Genomic DNA, 20,385 nt, shown 5'->3' on the forward strand with positions numbered 1-20,385 from the left:
TTTCGAGTATTAAGTCCACCTTTTCATAAGTTTCTTTCTTCATATTAAAAGCATGCGCTATAGGAACCAAAGGTATTACGTTTCCGTTATGAAGCAGAACTACTTTTAAGCTCGTTTTAGACGAATGTATAAATAAACGTACTGAGAGGGATCGAAATCTAGACCAAGGCTATCCATAACTGAGTTTACATCATTGCAATACACCATGTCCCCGCCCGGCGCCCTGAGAAAAGAAACTTTTAAGGTTTTCGCCGCGATGTCGAAAATAACATATTCTGGTGTCAGGATCTAACAAATTCCATCATTTTAGACGAGACCCTAACAGTTCTGCTTGCTTTTTTGATAAATTCCAATCACGAACGAGATCATTTAATTCTCCTTGAGTTATCAAATGCTTAGCTAAAATTTCTTTTCTTCAAAACTATCAGTCACAAGAAACTAACCAACGAAATGGAGGAAATGGAGGAGTGTTCATCATCAAACACAGTAGATTGAACAGCTGAGATCGACAAACTTTCACTACGAGGGACTGGTTTTGTCGCTGAAGGTATATTTAATAGTGTGCTTTGACTTTGAATTAATGCCTCTTACGTTAGTAAAACAAAGAGTGTGACTGAAACAAATTAAATCCGATTTTTTAGTTAGAAAAGGAGACCCAAATAAGATTACCTTTTAACGTCCATGTGGCATAAGTTTTTTGCGTGGTCGGATTTCCAGGTTGTTTTGGCTTCGTTTGCCTCTTCAGCCCATCGCTGGAAGCCTTTTGAGGCCAAAAGATTATCTTATATGCAAAACATAATTCTCCTCTTGGATTTGCGGTATGCCTCGAGACTGCTCTTCTTGGGGTTTTATCGTGAAACAACCTACTTACAACCACATCTGATTTTGCTAAACTCCATGGCTAAAAAAGCCTTTATTTTGTTGGAAAACTCAGTAGTAATTGTTTTCATTGTGTATTTCTTTATTAAATCTGTTACTACTTAGAGGAAATGAGACCAAACCAATCTTCAAATAAACTGGTGGATAAAAAACATTCCTGGGAGTAATTGTAATGTTTCAAATTGCTTTACCAACAATTTTGAAACATTGTCTGGGGATCCTATAGTGGAGACAATTGGTCTCATTTTATTATTAGGTTTATGGATTTTTGGTAAACAATATAGTTCTGATATAATCGTTTGGTTCGAAAGTTGTAACATTTATCTGAAGAGGATACAAAGTTTTTGCAATGTTTTAATGCTGTTTTATACTGCAAGTTCATTTTTGATAAAGGATTCTTAAAAATCTTTATGTATAAGCGATTTTCAATAAGATCATCGACTCTTTTAAATCATCCTAATTTGTATTACGGAAAAAGTTCTTTCTGAACTAGAGTCAATGTTATTTTGACTAATTTTGTAAAGGGACTCCACAAAATATATGCCAATTTAATGTTAGAAGTGATGCATTTCGGAAAGTGTTCTTGCCATTATCAGAGTAGAAAGTTACTAATTATCTTCACACGTTCACAAAACCAAAAGAATCAAGTACCTAACTTACAAGAGTGACTGTGTACACGTAGATAATCTATTTGGCTAACAAATAGCCATCACCAGTGCTACAACTCAAAATAAATAACAAAAAACTCTCTCTCTAAAGGGGTCGTCGCTGACGCTATAAACAATGTACACAATGATATAAATACCATAATATATTTTTTTTAAACAGGAATCAATCAAAGCAAAAATTAATTCTAACGAAAAAAAAGTAATTATTTATAAATGCAACTTAAAGTAACCGTCATGGCCAGCTCATCCACAATCCTTGAGCCGTGTTTTAATATTAGGCCAAATTTAAACTGCCAATATTTCGGAAACTATCCATTTTTGGACTAGATAACCTTATACAAAGTTAACCTTATTTTTAATTATCTTTATGAAAATATAATAATAATAGGGGGTTTCCATTAAAAAAAAATTACTTAATGATTTTTTCATGTTAATTTTGAATGCTAGTTTTTGACCCCCCTGTATCTTTTTTTAGCCAAATATTAAAATAGTCTTTTAAAATGGTCCTTCCTTTAAAATAAAATCAAAACTAACTAATAAATAAAGGTTACTGAAAGGGAGTAATCGGTAATTATGTTAGGGCTTATAAACATAATTTTTCACTTGAAATTAAAAATATGTCAAAAACGGTTACACTTAGGTATAGGACATTATATACAAAATATACCTAGAATTTCACGTGGAATCCAAAAATGTAAAAATACATATACAGGGTGTTCTATTTAAGATAACGAAGTTGACACCTACTTCCGGTATAACCGGAAACGTTACAACTGTCAAAATATTTTAGTTCTGTGGCCCCCATCGACTGTGCTGTTGCCAAGTTTTCAAATTTTTTTAAAGATTCGTTTTTGAGATATCGATCGCGTCTATTCATCGTGAGGCACCCTGTATACAGCCTTGGGCAAAAAGTATTACGTCATAAATTACTTAATTTTTTTGGTTTTAAGTAAAAATAAATTTCGATAATTTACTGATTTTTTTATTTAGATACAAATAACCAAAATACATGAATATTTAGTCACTCCGCCCTTTGGCTGTATTACAGCAACAATTCTATGATGCTACAATGCAAATCTTACACTTCAGAATTTTTCAAAGGTGCTTAATGGGACTTAGAACTTATGACTGGGCAGGTCTATCTAATCCAACTAGTCAATGTTGTTACCAGTAAACCAGCGCATTGCGGTAGCTCTCCTCTGACAAGGGACATTGTCTTGCTGAAATATGACTCCATGTAAGTCAGTATCACCGGAAATAGATGTTAATGAAGGCAGAAGTGCTGTTTCTAGTACATGAATGTACTTTTGACTGTTAAAAGTTGGATTCTTATACGATTTTTTACACTAATTTCACCTTTTTTGGCATTTTAAAATAGCTATATATAATCAAAGAACGCGATAAGTTAATTTTAATTGATAATCAAAATACGAAGTAATATATATGGTTGCTTATAATTATTGTGGCCATGGCTGCATATATTCAAATTTAAAACCTCACTTCAAATTCAAAACATTTAGTAGCAACAAACAAAATATTTACATCTAACAAATTATTGCTTATGTACCTATATGTATTAGTAGTTTTTAATTGCTGACGAGTTTAAAAACAGTATTATGTTAGTTATGATAGTATAGTTCAGTTCATATTTTTTAAACTAATTGTTTTTTTTAACTCTATATGTTTTTGGCGGATTATGGTTTTCCAGTCCTTTAAGTGTATTTTCATCTTAACTTAATTAGCTTGCAATTGATTATGAGGCTTAAACAATACCTGATGTGAAATTAAACGAATTCAATCTCAAAACTCATATAATAAAGTCAACAATCAAAACGCTAATTGTTTCGCTTAAAGAATTAAACATCATCAGACCTGAACAGTGGTAAACCAATAATACACCCACACGGTACCAAAGAACAATATGATAAGACATTATTATTTTTATCATATAGGTCTTAGCTGTGTGTGTGTGTAGTAGTGGCATTCCACTGTTCAGGTCTGATGATGCTTAATTCTTTAAGCGAAACATTTAACCCTTTTGATCGTTGACTTTATTATATAAGCTTTGAGAGCGAGAATTGTTTGGATTTCATTGATTAAATACAAGTAATAATTAGAGTCTTTATAATGGAGTTGTTAGAAAAAAATCAATTTCAAATTTTTCATTGTCAATGATAAATTTAATAAATAGGAATGCTATGTATGTTTTTTGTATGTAAATATAACAGTGAACTATTTTTCTTACATATTGAAATTACATTAATTTTCAGAGTCTGAAGAAAAATTCGCCCTAAAATCCACGGTATTAAGCCAGATGCTTAAATTAACACAAAACTATATTGACCCAGATATATACATTCTTCTAAAATTTCATATGGGTTCATTTTTTTTTTATTATGGAGGCGAAACTGATCCAACCGTTATAGAAGTCCCAGAAGATATTTCTAGTTCAGAAATTAATTTCTTGATAGACACGTACAAACATGATAGTGTAAAATACGTAAAACAAAAGTTTAAACGTAAGAAAGTAGCTTGGTTACAAAGAGAAATATGTAATATGAATCGGAAGCTATCTATTAATAAGAAAAAATCGGTGATGCCAAGGCCGTGCGATTTAAAAAAAGAGCTGTTTGTTGCAGTTGAAAAATGCCTATTGTCGGAACGTTTGGAAACTAATTCTAATGAAAATCGGCGTAAGCCACAAGTGAAAAAAGAGAATAATTCGCTAATGCGCGAAGTGAGTAACGCAAATACGAAACTACAAAACCATATTGACTTTTTATTTGGGTGCGGTATAGTTAAAAACGAACTCCCTGATAAATTAAATAAAATAAAGTGCTTAGAGCCTATGGTTATTAAGCCTGAACATAGAAATACTAATATAACTCTAAATCCTGATAAAAAAGATTTGGGAATTTCATTGGTTAAGAATCCTAAAAGAAATTTTGACGATTCAAAATTGCAGAATGTTACGATATTCGACTCAAATATGTCGAGACTTAAAAAAAAGACGAAAAGACCAAAACGTGCACGGTCACTTGGCTACTGCAAAACGAGAAAAAATCATAAGGAAATTACAAGAATTGAAAAAACTGAACCAGCAACTTTACTAACGCGTAATGTAAATGTGTTTAACAGTTTTAAAAGGGATATTACATTAATAAATCAAGTTAGGCAAAAATATAACTCAAAGCTTTACAACAAACATATACGAAAAATGAAACGCATAAAACTAGACCAAGTATGCAACACGAACCATAATGAGCTTTACAAAATCAAAAGAAAAGTACGAAATAGAAATTCAGTGCTTCCAGCGAAACATAAAACTGATGAAATACGGATTAAACCAAATGTCCGTGTAAACCTAAATTGTAGCCGAATAACTGACTCGATTTTGCCCAATATACAAAAATTGATCCTTGATTTCAAAAATATAAACATTACTGATTATGATTGTTTTTCATCAAACAATATTATTAGTGGAGAAACTGGAATCCTTCCAAGGGTTAATTTTTATTCTAAAACTGACTGGCTTCTGAAATTGATCCTGGAAAAATTATCTGTATTTGATTTAGATGAAACTAATCTAGATGCATCCAATGCAATGATAAATAAAAATATAGGAAAATGTCGGTCTTCAGATTCATGTTACGTCTATTTTGCCAAGTCTCCGTACAGAATGACCTCAAACTCTTCTCGGGTTATATTAGATGTTTGCTTTCGAGAACAACTTAAAAAACATCATGGCAAAAAAAAATTAACGAATGCGTCGGAGACTGAATTAAGCTCAATATTAAAGAGAGTCATAAAGGGAGAACAACGTAAAATAAACATTCTAAGCGATATTCAGATTCCTAGTCCATTTAAGGTCGAGTTTCGAAAGAGGAGTGTTAGTAGTATACCGTTCAAGAGTGGAACAGGTATTTTTCGTTTTTTTTTATGTTTTTATTTTATTTTCTTTAATTTTTTTTTAATGTTTGTTCTTACCTTTATCAAACTGTTTGCTTATCCCTTATCGTCTGCTACAGTAATATTAGTGAGAAGTTTTTTATTTTGTAATTATTTGCATGTAAAATTATATTTTTTAGTATTTTTAATATAGTTTTTCATTATGCATGTTCTATGCGACTCCTTAAATCCAGGAACTCGAATACTATTACCAATATTTGATCGAATTTTCTATTTAAAAAAATACTGGCTGTTTAAGTATGTACAGGGTGGCCCAAATTCGATCCTCATTATTGAGATCTCAAAACCGTAAGAGCTATAAGATCGTTTTTTTATGGCAAAGTTGCTAAATTTGATATTTAACAAAATGTCGTTTTAAAATTTAAAAAAAAATCAAATAGTTACGAAGATATCCGGAAAAAAACGAAATCTAGTAAAATCTTCTTTATTTTTTTATGACGTTATTTAAAATCATATAATAAAATAAATAACACTTTATTGAAGGAACTTTTTCTCCTCTACAAGATGGCGTTTTCAGAATTAAAATACGATGTTTCCTTTTTGAGATACCATCATCAACTTTTTTTTTCAAATACGGCCCTGGATTTCTATTATCTTATTTTGTTAGCTCACATTTTTATAAAACCTTTGATGTATCAAACTTATTTTCAAGTAAAATTGTGGCGTAAAACATTTCTTTAAATACACGGTCTTTTAAATATCCCCATAAAAAATAATCAAGAGGTGACAAATCGTGGCTTCTGGCAGGCCAGCGAACTGCTCCTTGGTTTCCAGTCCACTTATTGGAAAAAGTTTGATTAAGAAATTGAGACACAGCAATAACATTATGGGGTGATGCCCCATCCTGTTGTAACCATAATTGCTGAACAGCATTCAACGGCTCGTCATCTGGGGCTTCAAATATATCGTTTTGTAGCAAATTTAGGTATCGTTCGGAATTTAAATCTCCAATTTAGAAAACTGGCCCTAAAATTTTGTTTTCATATAGCCCAATCCAAATATTAAACTATTCCCGTCCCTGTCATCGAATTTGCTGATATTGATACGGATTTTCGAGTTTGTAATAATGCTCACCATTTCTATTAAAAAACCACTCGTGGAGAAATTGCATAATTTTTCCATATTATTTTATTCAAAAAATTCTCATCTTCATGTAACATTGTAACACAAAGCCAATTGCAAAATTCAAGCCTTCTTGCGCTGTCTCCTGGCTTAAGTTCTCGGCTAATATAAATTCAGTATGGTCGATACCTCTTGTTTTTTTTAAACCTCTGAATCGACGTCCTAGGTATATTCAGTTCCAAAGAAAATTAGCGTGAGGAACCGCGAGGTTTTTCCGCAACTTTCAATAAAATGTCGTACTTACTATATTATTGTAAAACGTGGCTTTAAAATTAAAGGCCGCTCTCTACCTATTATAATCTTTCAGTCCAAATTACTCGTTCTGAGCTCAAAATTCAAAAATATAATATTTACAAATACTGAAGTATTTTTCTTGATCTTGTTCCTAACATCGCCATTTTTTTGCGAAACTAACCCTAAAATTAAAAAAAAACGCGATATTAGGTCCTTTGTAAATTTATTCCAGGCTCTAAGATCGCAAAAGTTTGGTATATTACTATTATCTAATATGAATTAGACAGTCGTAAATCGTTTTATGACCTTTACGCGGTCTGAACGATTTTGGTAAAATGTTAGGACTGTATTTTGTGTTGAAAAATAGCTTAATCTAATTAAACTAATTAATATTTAAAATAGCTTCATCATTTTAAGCATCTACTCGTCCGCCATATACATTTTGGGATTTATTAAAACTGCCAAAAAGACCTAAATTTCTATCCAACATGCTAAATAATGAATAGTGCGGTTGTCGGCGCTCGGGATATTCTTGTAAAACTATCGTTCACATGCAATTTGTGAGTTTCGATTAGCAATATAATAGATACGAATCATATCGCGTTTTTCTGCATCTGAAAATATTATCATTTTTGCTAAGGATAATTAAAAAATCAAAGCCAAACAATCGTAACGTTGAACTAATGTCATATTTTTAGGGCAAGCGAAGCCCATCTTTTGTTTATTTCAACGCCGCCTTTTTAATTTTGTTTTAATATTGGCGATCAAAAAATATCAACACGTTAAATTTCCTCCACAATTGCTTACATTCGCCAGTTTATCGATAAATTGTTGATGAAAGTGCCAATTACAAGAATATACGACGTGCATTAGTTATTAATAATAAGTCGCTACTTAGAAAAAAAAATAAAAGCAGGTCCGTTTTAAGATTTTTTTTTAATTATGGAAAATCTCAGTTTTTGCTATTAAATCGGTTGAAAATAAAAAAGTTTGATACGTCATAGGTTTTATAAAAATGTAGGTCAACAAGTTTTTCCTGATTTCGGGTTTTTTCCGGCTTCGGAATCTTCGGAACTATTCGACTTTTTTTAATTTTGAAACGGCATTTTGTTAAGTATCAAATTTAGCAACGTTGCCATAATTTAACCGACCTTGTATCTCTTAGGCGGGCCACACATCAAAGAAACATGAAACGTGAAACAAGAAACATGAAATATATTTCATAAAATAACAACACACTGTCTTAAATAGGAATTCGCACGTCGGCGAAATGCGTTTCATGTGGCGTCATGGAGAAGCAAATCTCGTTGAAACTTGTTGCATGAAATAGGTTTTGTTCTATATTTTGTTCGTGTTTCCAGTTATTTCGAAGGTATTTTCATATTATTTGTTAATTTGACCAAACATATGAAAACAAAATGAAACACGACGAAGAATTTAATGTGATGGTTGTGTTAGGTTCTTTAGAATTATAAGTTGGAGAAGTATTCTAATAGAAACGCCAAGGAATTAGGAATGGCAGCAGGTGGCTATTGAAGTAAAATGTACAGGGTGTCCCATTTTGGGTACTTTTGCGGGATATCTCCGTTATTTTTAGAGATAGAGAGTTGCGGTTTTCGCGACACTGTGCTACTTTTTCGTAAAACTAAAGATGCTGTTAACATAATTTTCATAGCCCTTTTATTTTTTAAGATACAGGGCATATTTGAAATTTTTGCATTTGGGGACCCCCGTAGTATCTCCGTTATCTTTTTGTAAAAGTAAAAATTCATTCTTATAGATTTTTTCCGTAGAATCCAGTGGTATAGATATATATTTTTGCTGATCAATAGTTTCTATCTATGTTAACAGCATCTTTAGTTTTACCAAAAAGTAGCACAGTGTCGCGAAAACCGCAACTCTCTATCTCTAAAAATAACGGAGATATCCCGCAAAAGTACCCAAAATGGGACGCCCTGTACAGGTGAGTATTGTAAAAATATTTTATTAGTTATTTAGTGCGAATACATTTTAATTGAACATTTTAAATTAAACACATACTATATTTTGCCATGGTAAAGCCACTTCTGGTTTTACAAAATACTGGCATTATCCATCCCTTAATTGAACTGCTGCGATTGTTGGTCGATCACATAATTGTGATGGAATATTTATAAGGTTTCGGGGTAATCGATGAAAGAAATACTCCATCGTGTTTTCGGATAAAGTTGTGTAGAAGACATGCAGCTTTTACAATATTTTCAGTTTTATCGACATTCCATGTTATTGGTGTATGAAACACTCTAAATTTAGAACAGAGTATTTCAAAGGCGCACTCAAAACTTTTTCTCGCTCTTGAAAGGCGATAGTTAAAAATTCTTCTGTCATTATTTAAGGTTCTTTGCGGATATGGCTTCATTATTTCTTGTCTTTAGGCAAATGCTTCATCTGCAAAGAAAAATATTAGAAAAGGACCACTATTATCTCCAGGAAGTGATTTTGCTGGTAGAATATTAATTTATTTTTATTAGGTAGCCTACCAATCTGGGAATTTTCAAATACTGCACCATCCCTGTTGCTTCCAAAATCACCTACTGATATTGCAGTAAAAAGAGAATCGGCATCAGCGATTGCCTTTAAGATGATCGAATTGTATGATTAATAATTATAGAAAGCAGAGCCACATTCGCATATGTTTAACATCTATACTACCTGGACAGTTGGGGATATTCCATAGTTCTTGATATCTCTTAGCAATTTCCAGACACATATTTTCTAAAGGAAACGCATATATTCTTTTTGGAGGTATTTCCAAATTGTGGAGTCTGATGAAGACGAGGTATGTGATAATCATTCGCAAATGAAGGACAGTCAAACCTATGACAATGAAGAAGAATGTGTAGATAGTTCAAATATTGAAAACAATGATATTGAAGAAGAAGTTAATGAAATAGGCACTTCATAATTATTGAAAAGAACAGTTTGCCAAAAAAAAATCCGCAAAGGTTCTCGAAAAGAAAGAACTATTCGTCGAAGAAGACGGCGACTTATTTTTCCTGAAAAGCTTAGTCCCTGATTTACAAAAAAAATTAATGATGCTCAAAAGAGACAGTTTGACAAAAAACGTATTTTTGTTCTTAAATAACATCTTAAATGAAGACTGTGGGCGTAGTATTGTACAGATTCCTCTTCAATCCCCATATTCTTCTGCAGTCTCAGTATCTTCTCATGACAGCAACATACAATATTCAACTGATAATGGAAAGCAATATGCGCGGACTTTGTTAATGCAACTGTTTTTCATTAAAATAATATTTTGAGTTTTGTAACCTGCTTATATTAAAATATATGTTTAATATTAATTTAATTTTTTACTCCTCAAAGTAATTAACAACTTTTCTTCAACTCCTAAAGCCAGTCTAGTTCGTATCCTTTTTAAATAAATGAGGGCCGACCACAGAAACTAATCTAGATTAGTTCATTTACTAGTAAATGTCTGCAAAGACCTTCTATAAAATGATGAAAACTGAAATGAATTTTATTTTTGATTCATTAGGTTGTGTATCACCGAAACAGTTTCGCGTTGCGTATTTCATGTTTCACGTTTCATGTTTCTTTGATGTGTGGCCCGCCTTACGGTTCCCAATGATGAGGGTCGAATTTGGGCCACCCTGTACAATTGACTGAAGATTTGGTACTGTGGATCATGTTATTCTTTTAAACTGCATGTAAGGGCAAAATAAATTATGTAAAATTTGTAATTTGCATTTTAAGTAATTTAATTTAGTAAGTGGAGCTATGGAAATGAAAATGTTTTTTTTTATTTTATGCATTGTAGTATATTTAAGTATGGTATAACATTAGCATAGGTCTCTATTCAAGGTCAGAGGCCCACTCAACATTCTTACATTAAAGAATTATATAAACATTTACAGATTGAAAATTTTAAAACTGATAATAGTTATAAAGGGTGTTTGGAAGGTGAGTAGCCAAACGGAAATGGTGAATAGGTGAGGTTACTGGCTATTTAAAACACATAGTATTTTTTTGTTTTTCCTCAAATTTAAGGAGTAATATATTTTTTCGTTTTTTTTATTAGATTTTCCCCGTTTTTTTACTTTAATCTAATTATTTTTAATATAATTTTTTTTAAGTTTTGGCCACAATGGCGCACGAATAATTTTATTTTAAAGACTAATATTGTCTCATTCAGATTTAGGTAATAACTGAGAAAAATATTTAAAGAGAAACTAATAGTGGAGTAACAAACTTCCTCAAATCAATAGAAAGAAAATGTTACGTCAACTTTACAATGGAAAAAATAATAGTAAAAAAGTTGTGCGGTTTTAAAATGTGTTAAAAAACCTCTCTAGTTAATAATCTTTCTAACGATGGCCACATGTAACAAAAATAATTAGGTAACTTACGAAAAACAAATAAGTATGTCTTCAAGGATGCGTGAACCAATTTCTTGAAAGCAACCTAATCGAGCAGGTATAAACTTATGCCTCTTTCTAACACAGCTAAATCTGTTACGCTCTAATCTCCTTTATTAAGTATGGGCAATTTATATATTTTTCCTGTTTCTATAGATGATCTATATGATGAGCTGTATTCTATATGATGATATTCTGATTTCTAAGGATATAAATATTATAAATAGACTTCCAAGATATCAAAATGAATACTCTCAGTGAGGAGTCTTTCGTCTTTATTTATTTAGAACGTTACCTACAGTTTTACTTATTAATAAAGTACTTATAACTTAATTACAAACATAAAGCTAACTAGCTCACATTCAATGCATTAACTGGTTCAGAAATCAGAATACGTTAAAGTTTCTAATGAAGTTGGACAAATCTTAATGTGAAGAGCAGAATTGATTTTTACATATATTTATGAATATTTTCATTCAACTGTTAACGCCTATATTTTTGATCCGATTCCTTGGAGTTATACTCCCGTTGTTGATAAAATTATTGGAATAGTGTGCTCTCTTCTTAGTCTAGTGTTCTAATGTTCCAAATATCTATATTTACTGACCCTCTCTTTGAATTTCCGTCTTAAGTTGTTGGTCTAGATAGCAATATCAATGAGAGATGTTTTTCTACAAACCTCATCTATTAAAATTAAATCAGATCTATTTTGACTTAGCCGCTGATCTCTAGTAAGTACGATACGGTCCAAGTAAAATTTTTGGTCGTTGTGTGACACTGGATTTGGACGTTGTGTCTTACTAGATAGAATATTCTCGCTAGATTTGATTAAAATTTTGCTTACATAGCAAATCGCTACATAATGTCAGGGACAACAAAATGTATTTAATTGGCAAGCAGACGTGAAGATTCGTTCAAACGGTTAAAAATAGCAGTGAATTCTTCTCCGAGCCCTGGAAAAACGTTTATTTTGGATACAGATGCCAGCAATTGTGGGAATCAAATATTTAAATAAAAAACTATTAAAACGAGAAGGAAATTACCTAGCGACAACTGTTGGCAGCACTAAAAATAATCGTACCCCATCATAAATATTTTTTTATCTTATATTTATTCTTCGGGCTGACCAAGCTTCTCTGAAATGGCTATTTTGGTTTAAAAACTTTAAAGGACGAATAGAAAAGTCATCTACAAGAGTATATGGCGAATTGGCGATGCTTTCTCCAGAAAATCTTATATTAAAACATGTCGACGTTACCTGGTTATTACCGTTTTGATATTTGAAAAGTCGGATGGCGCTTGTGTAATTTTGCTTTAGTACTTGGTTTTATTTTTGGAGTTTTAAAGAATTCCAACGCCAGAATGGTGATATATTTGAGACAAAGCTCCAAAACTAAGAGCAGGTTTCAATGAAGTCCATTAGTCATACAAGAGTGACTGTTCTCTGGAGGGTGTTGAAAAAAATACATAAAAGCGTATTCCAAAATGCGGTAAATATTTTAAAGTGAAAAAAAAACTTGCTTCGAACTTCGTCTTAATATACCTTGTATATAAGTTTTTATAAGCATAACCTTTCAAATAGGAGAAAACTAACTTCTTAGCTTACTACAATTTGATGAAACTTACAAAACATCTAGGGAGATTTTTGATCTTCTCAATAGAATTCCTATGGGTGGACATTTTCTCAAATAAATTCCTGTGACACGAACACTTAGTTCCGTCGTATCGTCGTAGCTCATATCATTAGGTTTGTCGTTAAAAAATTATAATCGAAATATTTGGTGGTACATTTCCATAAATGCAACAATTCCATTAGGAAAGTCGCATGGTAAACTTTTAATTTTATAACTAATATTTTTGTCATTCATCTTTATTATTACAAATCCATACATTTTTAGGAAGTATGTGCAATTTCTTGTTGATCTATCCTTTCCTGGCGTGACAGAAGCCACATAAGTATAAATACTTTGATTCCCTCACGACTTTTGCTGCTAAGGCAGACTTATTATTTATCTTTTAACAATGGAATTTATTAAAAGAAGTTGTCCATATTCTCGAAGAGACCTTCATATAACCATATCAAAATAAAACACAAAGTATCGGTCAGTATAAAATACAATATTTAAAATTGTTTTTTTTAATATGTTTTTAAAGATAGTATGGACCTCCAGAATTGTATGAAGGTCCATACAATCGTACATGAGAATATCAGTTGTAATTTTACGGCATTCATTAGTGATGCGGATTCGTAAATATTCTAAGGATTCAGGCTGAGGAGGAAGGAGGCATGGGTGGATTATATGTTTAATTTTAGGTGTCCCGACAAAAAGAAGTCGAGGCGAGTCAAATAATTACTCTGCATCCGAAATTGTTATTCAGAGAACAAGCTCTACACCTAACATGTATTTTAACTGTGATGGCTTAGTGGACAGCACTTCTTCTGATGACGAACAAGGGTTGGGATCAAAAGAAAAAAAATCTGTAAAGCAGCCTTTGGATATTATTGTTAAGAATTCGCCTAGGATATTGGAAAACTTTCAGCGAGGTAATTTATTAACTTTATTATTACTTAGCGTACCAGTTACTTACTGCCATTATATATTTATTACTAATTACTGACTATTAACTAATTGCAGTTCTTGATTCAGTATTTGGGATTATATCAATAACTTGTGACAAATATCACCAATTCCAAAATGGAAATTATGCAATGTTTTTTTTTAAATCAGATATATAATAAAATTTTTCTGAAAAATAATTTCGCCTCTCTTACGGTCCGAGTCTACGTCTCAATAAAAAGGAAGTAATATACGAAATGTGGATGAAATATAATTAAAAAAAAATATGTATTTTAAATCTTTTCAATAGTTCTTGTAATATACACAGCGAAATAGATGATTTTAACATGGAAATTTGTTTACTGCGCTGGTTCTGTCATTCCCGGTATCTTTATTTCTTGGAGCATTAAAGAAACTTCACTTTTTTTATGTTCCATCGGAGCATGGCTCCAAATCAGTATTTCTCATGTAATTATCATGTAAGGAAGAATCGCACTTAATACTCTGACCGAGATTTTTTTTTAAGTTTAACAGACAGGTAAATGTTGCTGAAATTAATATTTTGTTAATTTTTTTTGAATTTTTGTTTTGCATTTTTCAGGACTGGCGCAAATATATACTTCAAAGTATACACAAACATTCTCTACTTCTAAAATAAAAACTAAAAATGAAAAAAGATCGGTTATAAGTTTTGCTTTAAACAAAGCAACATAAGATCGAAAAAATAATAACTACAAATAAAAGCAATTTTAATTGACATTACCTAAACTGTGCACCACGACTACAAGGCAGGTACTGATATTACTCGTCTTACGCTTTACCATAACATTATAGCAATCTTGTGAAAAAAATTACAATATATAAACAATGGGACATAACTCAAACTTAATAACTTAAAATGCTCCAGATATATTCAATCCTTACTAAGAGGTTTAGATTTAACCCGAAGAACCTAGACAAAAACTTCAACCTGGAGATGATCAAATATCATTATAGCTATGATATCTTAAAATATATTCCAAATTAATATGAATTTGGGAAATAATTAAATAAAACGACTAATTCTAGTTAGTAAGTTCTATTTCATACTAAATTGGTCAAAATTCGTAAACCTGTGCCAAAGCATCGAGAATCTATATAAAAAACTATCGGCATTCTAATAATTATTAAGGATTTTTCGGCGATATTTGTTTATACGAATGTATATCCATATACAGGGACTTAAACTGTAATAAATTCGAAAGCGCTCTTTAGAAAAATATTTGAAAATATGTAAAAATTCTTCAAATCTTGTAAAAATTTAAGATATCTGTCATCAGATAGATTCTTATAAAAAATATTGGGCCATAAATCTCCAATGAGTCCACACATTAGTTCTTGCTTGATGTGCTGTATGCGGCTCGACTACCCAATCTAGATTAGTTTCGGCCTAGTAACGACAATTTTATCCGGTAAGAATGAAAAGCTATATAATAGATATGTGTAAAGAACACATGATAAGATTTTGGCTTAAACTTTAAAACGGCATCAACATATTCCTATATATCTCTCCATTAATACTAAAAGTGGCTTGATCTGAAAATAAATTCTAATCTACGATCAGGATTGCCTTCTAGCAACACCAGGACTGGTTTTATTTTAAAGGCTCTTTTTTCCTGCTGACTTTAAAAAAATTGAAACTGTTTTGTGACATACATCGTAATCCCAAGCTACTTGTCTTGTTAGAGTAATAGGTGATTCTCCATAACTCAGTAGAATATCCAGTTTTGTATACTGACTAACCGAGGATTATTTTGGCCTAGAGATATTTCTCACATTTCCATAAGTTTTGAATTGCTGTCCAATTTTACCCACAGTACATTGACTCAATGGACGCAAATCAGGATGAGTTTCTCGAAATAGGACCACAACTTCATTTTAAGTTCGCATGCGGCTTCTAAATCCAATCATCATTAGGATTTCAATTTTTATATTTTTAAGTACGGCATTTTGGAGTTAATAAATAAAGATACTTTTTTTGTACTTACCAAAGAACACTTTTCTAATAGTAATTACCCATTTTTTAAGCCTAAACTGTTTATGTGTGCGTTTTTTATTTAAAAGAAAATTGAATTATTATAATCACTTACACGTGATCATGTACGGTGGCATGTGTACATAATTTTGGGACACTTATGTCATTTTATAGAGATTAATCACCTTCTGAAGGTAAACAAAATCGCATTTAACGAATATTTTGTTTTTTAATTTTCATATTTATAAAACGGTTTTCAGGTTAAAGTCAAGTGTTAATTTTCTTCAAAAAGAAAAGTACACACCAAATTTCGCCTTTAAAAAGAACTTTCCAACAAGGTACCACAACTGTTAAATATTTAAAAAATTAAGTAGGATTAGTTTAACCTTTCGAAGGGGTTGAATTTATTCACGTCCTAGTTTTTCCTCAATCTAGCCCAGAGTTCCTACCCTATATTATTAAAACTACGAAACAGTTTTACCACTAACCAAAACTCTTATTTTTACTCACGACACATGTTTCGCTAACGATGTTAACATCTTCGGGGGAAGATTAAAAGTAAACTAAAACTACTTATAAATGGCCTCGTATACTAATGATCTAACTAATCCTTAAAGAAACTCGAAATCTTTAACTCGAATTTTCTTTCATCGATTCTAGCTTTAGAGACAATGTACACCGTTTTGCAGAAAAAAACTTTTTAGAAAATGAGTAGTTTCTTTCTTTTCACAGAGCCTACAATATTTGACAACGTCGACCGCGATCGGAAATTGATTGAGAGTATTTTCAATTACCATGATTGATTGATGATTGAATGTTTCATTAAACTTTGTCTCAAAAAGTTATGTATAATAGAAATAATCTGTCATTCATTCAAATCAAATAACAAAGATCAAATTTTTAGATATTTGAGTTACTTTGACGGCGTTTTACAACAACTTGCAATCTTCTTAAACCAATTGTTACCACAAATATCGTAGAACCACAAATTTCTTAACAGAACACTTTTAAGGCCTATTGATCCCGGTGCTACCCATGCTTTATCCACGGGATATAGTTTTTCAGTCCCTGAAAACGTGTCTATTATTCACCGATGCCACAAAACTAGAAAGTCGGATCTCCTCGAAACGTTTCAGATTCAGACAAGAAATACGAAACACATATATCATAATGTTTTTAATTTCACGTTAGGTCTTATTTTAAATAATCTTACTTTCTCTCGGCCTCTGTTACTACATTTGTACACCGAGTAAGACGAGATAACGGCGCTTGATTACCGTTTGGTGATGCAAACGTGAATTTAAATCTTTGAGTTTTTGTTTTTCTTTATTTTTTATTTGTTCTCTCTTAAAATTTATTGATGTCCCCATTGTTATGATAAAGCAACGCAACAATATAATAGTGTGATGCTCAGTTTCGGCGTTGATTGAATATTTGGGAAGATACGCAACCTTATGGGCTAAAGCGTGACCGCAAATATGCGTGAAAAATAGATGGCGATTCTCTCCAGTATGCGCGGAAATAATTTCGTCAGTCGCTTCTCATTAGTAATCGGCCGATCATCCCTGAGTCGTGTGGGAGAGTTTTTGCACAGGTTCGTGTTTGCCGTATTGCAATTTGGTAGTTGTTAAAAAATTTTCTTGGATATCGTTATCACAAATAGATAGATATATGTAAATGTCTTTAGTTTGTGAGACGATGACTCCTTTATGCAAAATTAATCAGTGTGCGTATATTAATTAAGACTTTGATTTATAACAACCTAAAATGGGAATCTCAAAATCTTCTAAAAATCTTTAAAAAAATCTAATTATAAACCTCACAGAAAATTATCTATTTTATCTACAAAAATCAATCCGAACTCTTAAAGATATTGTCTCTTCATGTCTATGAGAGCCATTTTCTCTTTTTCTTTTTTTTACTTTAAGAAAATTTTAAATCAATATATTATGTTTATGGTCTTTAGTGTTTTAAGTATTTTCAATAATTGTTTTCATGATGAAATTCATTCATGAAAAAGATAAAAATAAAGCCTAAAAAGCCTTAAGTTATTGAGAAACTGGTTATAGTACGAATGGTAGCTTTCCTAATTAAAAAAAAATAACATATTAAATGAATGTCGAGTAATGTTTTCATTCTTGGAGAGATTATATTTGAGCTTGAAGAAGGTCACTTTGCTGCAGCGGTATTCTGCGACTTCTCTAAAGACTTTGACTGTGTCTACCATGGAATACTGCTCGGTAAGTTTTCTAGATATGGGTTTAGGGGAGTTGCTCTAGAATGGTTAAAATTTTGTTTTGTTAGACAGAAAAAAGTTTGTTTGGCCAAATGGCAGTTTGTCTGAACTTTGTGTATTAAGCAGGGTTCGTTTCTCGGTCCTATTTTATTTCTATTGTATATAAATGACCTGGCGTCTCTCCAGATAAGAGGATTCTTCACTATTTTTGCAGATGACACCACTATCTTATGGGCAGACAATAACAAAAGCACATTAACAAGAACAATTTCTAAAGATTTATTAATGATTAAACAGTGGTTTGATGCTAATTTGTTATCTTTAAACATAGATAAGACTAAATTGTTAAGTTTTTATGTTCAGAGCAGTTCATGATTCACAACAAAGAATTGGAAGTGAATAATTTTAACAGATTTCTTGGAATTGTTATCGATCATAAACCTAAGTTTTATGGAGATATGTCAGGAGGCAAAAACTGGCTAGACGATATTATGCTGTTAGATTGGTTTTAAATGAACTGAGATTGATATCTGCAAAAATGGTCTATTTTTTTTTGTCGAAAGTTGGAACTTACTTTCATACAAAAATACCTACAGTATGGAATAACATTTTGGAGTTGCATTAGTAAACGGCTTTTTGACTCGATGTTTGTTTTTAAAAAACGAGCCATTAAATATATGTGTCATAAATCTCCACAGGACATGCAGACCCCTATTTAAAGATACTTTCCTTGTGTTGCTTGTTTATTGTTGAGTCTGCTTGCCTAATATACAAAAAATATAAATTGTATCTTCAAAATAATGGCTCCTTAAAACATATATATATTATCATCATAATATCAGAAAAAAATACATTCCAATGCCAATCCCGAAAAGTGAACTAAGAATTCTCTTATTTACTTGAGCATAAAAATTTTTAATCATTTTCCAAATGTCATAAAAGTCTCTAGAAGTTCTCCTCGCTTTAAAAAGTCCTTAACGAAACTTCTTAAAAGCAAGAATTTTTATAGCATTAGAATTTTTTGAAGATAGTTAGGAATAGGCCAATAGTATATAATTAGTTTTTAGTAAAGATGTAAAGGTTAGAATTTGTGATGTTACTCTAAAAAATTTTTAAGTCGTCTTGCTTTGAAATTTAAAATACATTTTGTGTTTATACTAGTATGTTGAACCCACTATTGTGTATTGTCTTTAAATTATGTGTTAGTAATATGTCGATTAATATGCCTATTTTATATCATAGAAGTACCATGTCAACAAGTAGGTACCATGTATTTATGAATAAAGTAAGTTTTGAATTTTTTGAAATTCGAAATTGAATTTAAAAGAGAGAGAGGTATATAATATTTAATAGGGATGATTCCAACTACTCACTAGAAATTACCTCGTTGAAAAAGTAATTAAAAGGGTTAAACAAAACTGCAAGTGGCCAACATGGCGTCAACAAGAAGAAACAAAGTTGATTATGACTCTCTAAAGATGGAACGTCGTATTTAAAAGTTAAAGATGTTAACTTGTAAATGAGAGAAAGTGTTTACAACAATGTATAAATGATTTTATTTTATATTTTCAAATAACGCCAGAAAAAAATAAAAAAATCATTTTACCAAATTTCACCTTTTTCCTGAATATTAGGAAGTATTTGGCATTTTTCCAATTTTTAGATTGCATTTATTCAATCATTGCATTTATATTGCGCAACTTTCGCTTAATTAAACCATTTACTGCTCATCCTTATTTTGGACATCCTGTATAATCGCGATGAGACTCTTCATACTTTAAAACAAAATATTTGTTTTTTTTTTCTTATTAACTTTTTCTAGTTTTAAGAATTAGTAACTAAGTGTTTGCCTGTATTGCAAATTAAAATGTGGCCTATTTTGTATATTTTATAGTGTTGTTACACCCTTATTCAAAACCTTTTAAATTTTGTGATTTTATTTTTATATTAATTTCAGTTAAAGGTATCTATTTTTCAATATTTTTGTCCAAAAAAAGTGTACTTCACAGATCTCACTACCCTACACAGTTTTTGAGATATTGGCTGGTTTCACAAACCCGCATTGTCAAAAATCACATTTCGGGCTACTTTTTGCAAAAAATTATTGACTAAGAAACTATAGTACCGTATATAGATATTAAATCTTTAATTATTTAATTTACCCTTTATATTTACGTGAAACCTACCTATATCGTCACCTTTATTTAATATTTTTGTTAATTTTCTAATTAATATTGAATTTTATTTTTGTTTTTATTTATTTATTTTTGTCTCAAAAAAGGATTTTGGT

The 20,385-nt window shown here is 31.2% G+C and overlaps 1 protein-coding gene across 7 annotated transcripts in view; it reads left to right on the forward strand.

Moving 5' to 3' along the window:
* LOC126745256 (DNA polymerase zeta catalytic subunit) overlaps positions 1-20,385 on the forward strand; it is a 125,751-nt gene that overhangs the window by 71,501 nt on the left and 33,865 nt on the right. For 5 of the 7 annotated variants that reach the window (XM_050453011.1, XM_050453014.1, XM_050453010.1 and 2 more), the window contains 2 exons: positions 3,818-5,467; positions 13,602-13,832. In XM_050453011.1, the coding sequence (XP_050308968.1) occupies positions 3,818-5,467; positions 13,602-13,832 (1,881 nt within the window). The remainder of the gene's footprint in view (positions 1-3,817; positions 5,468-13,601; positions 13,833-20,385) is intronic. The other 2 variants (XR_007663484.1, XM_050453015.1) reach the window with 1 other exon arrangement.

The sequence above is a fragment of the Anthonomus grandis genome, chromosome 15 (genome assembly GCF_022605725.1).
Source record: "Anthonomus grandis grandis chromosome 15, icAntGran1.3, whole genome shotgun sequence".
NCBI lineage: Eukaryota > Metazoa > Arthropoda > Insecta > Coleoptera > Curculionidae > Anthonomus > Anthonomus grandis.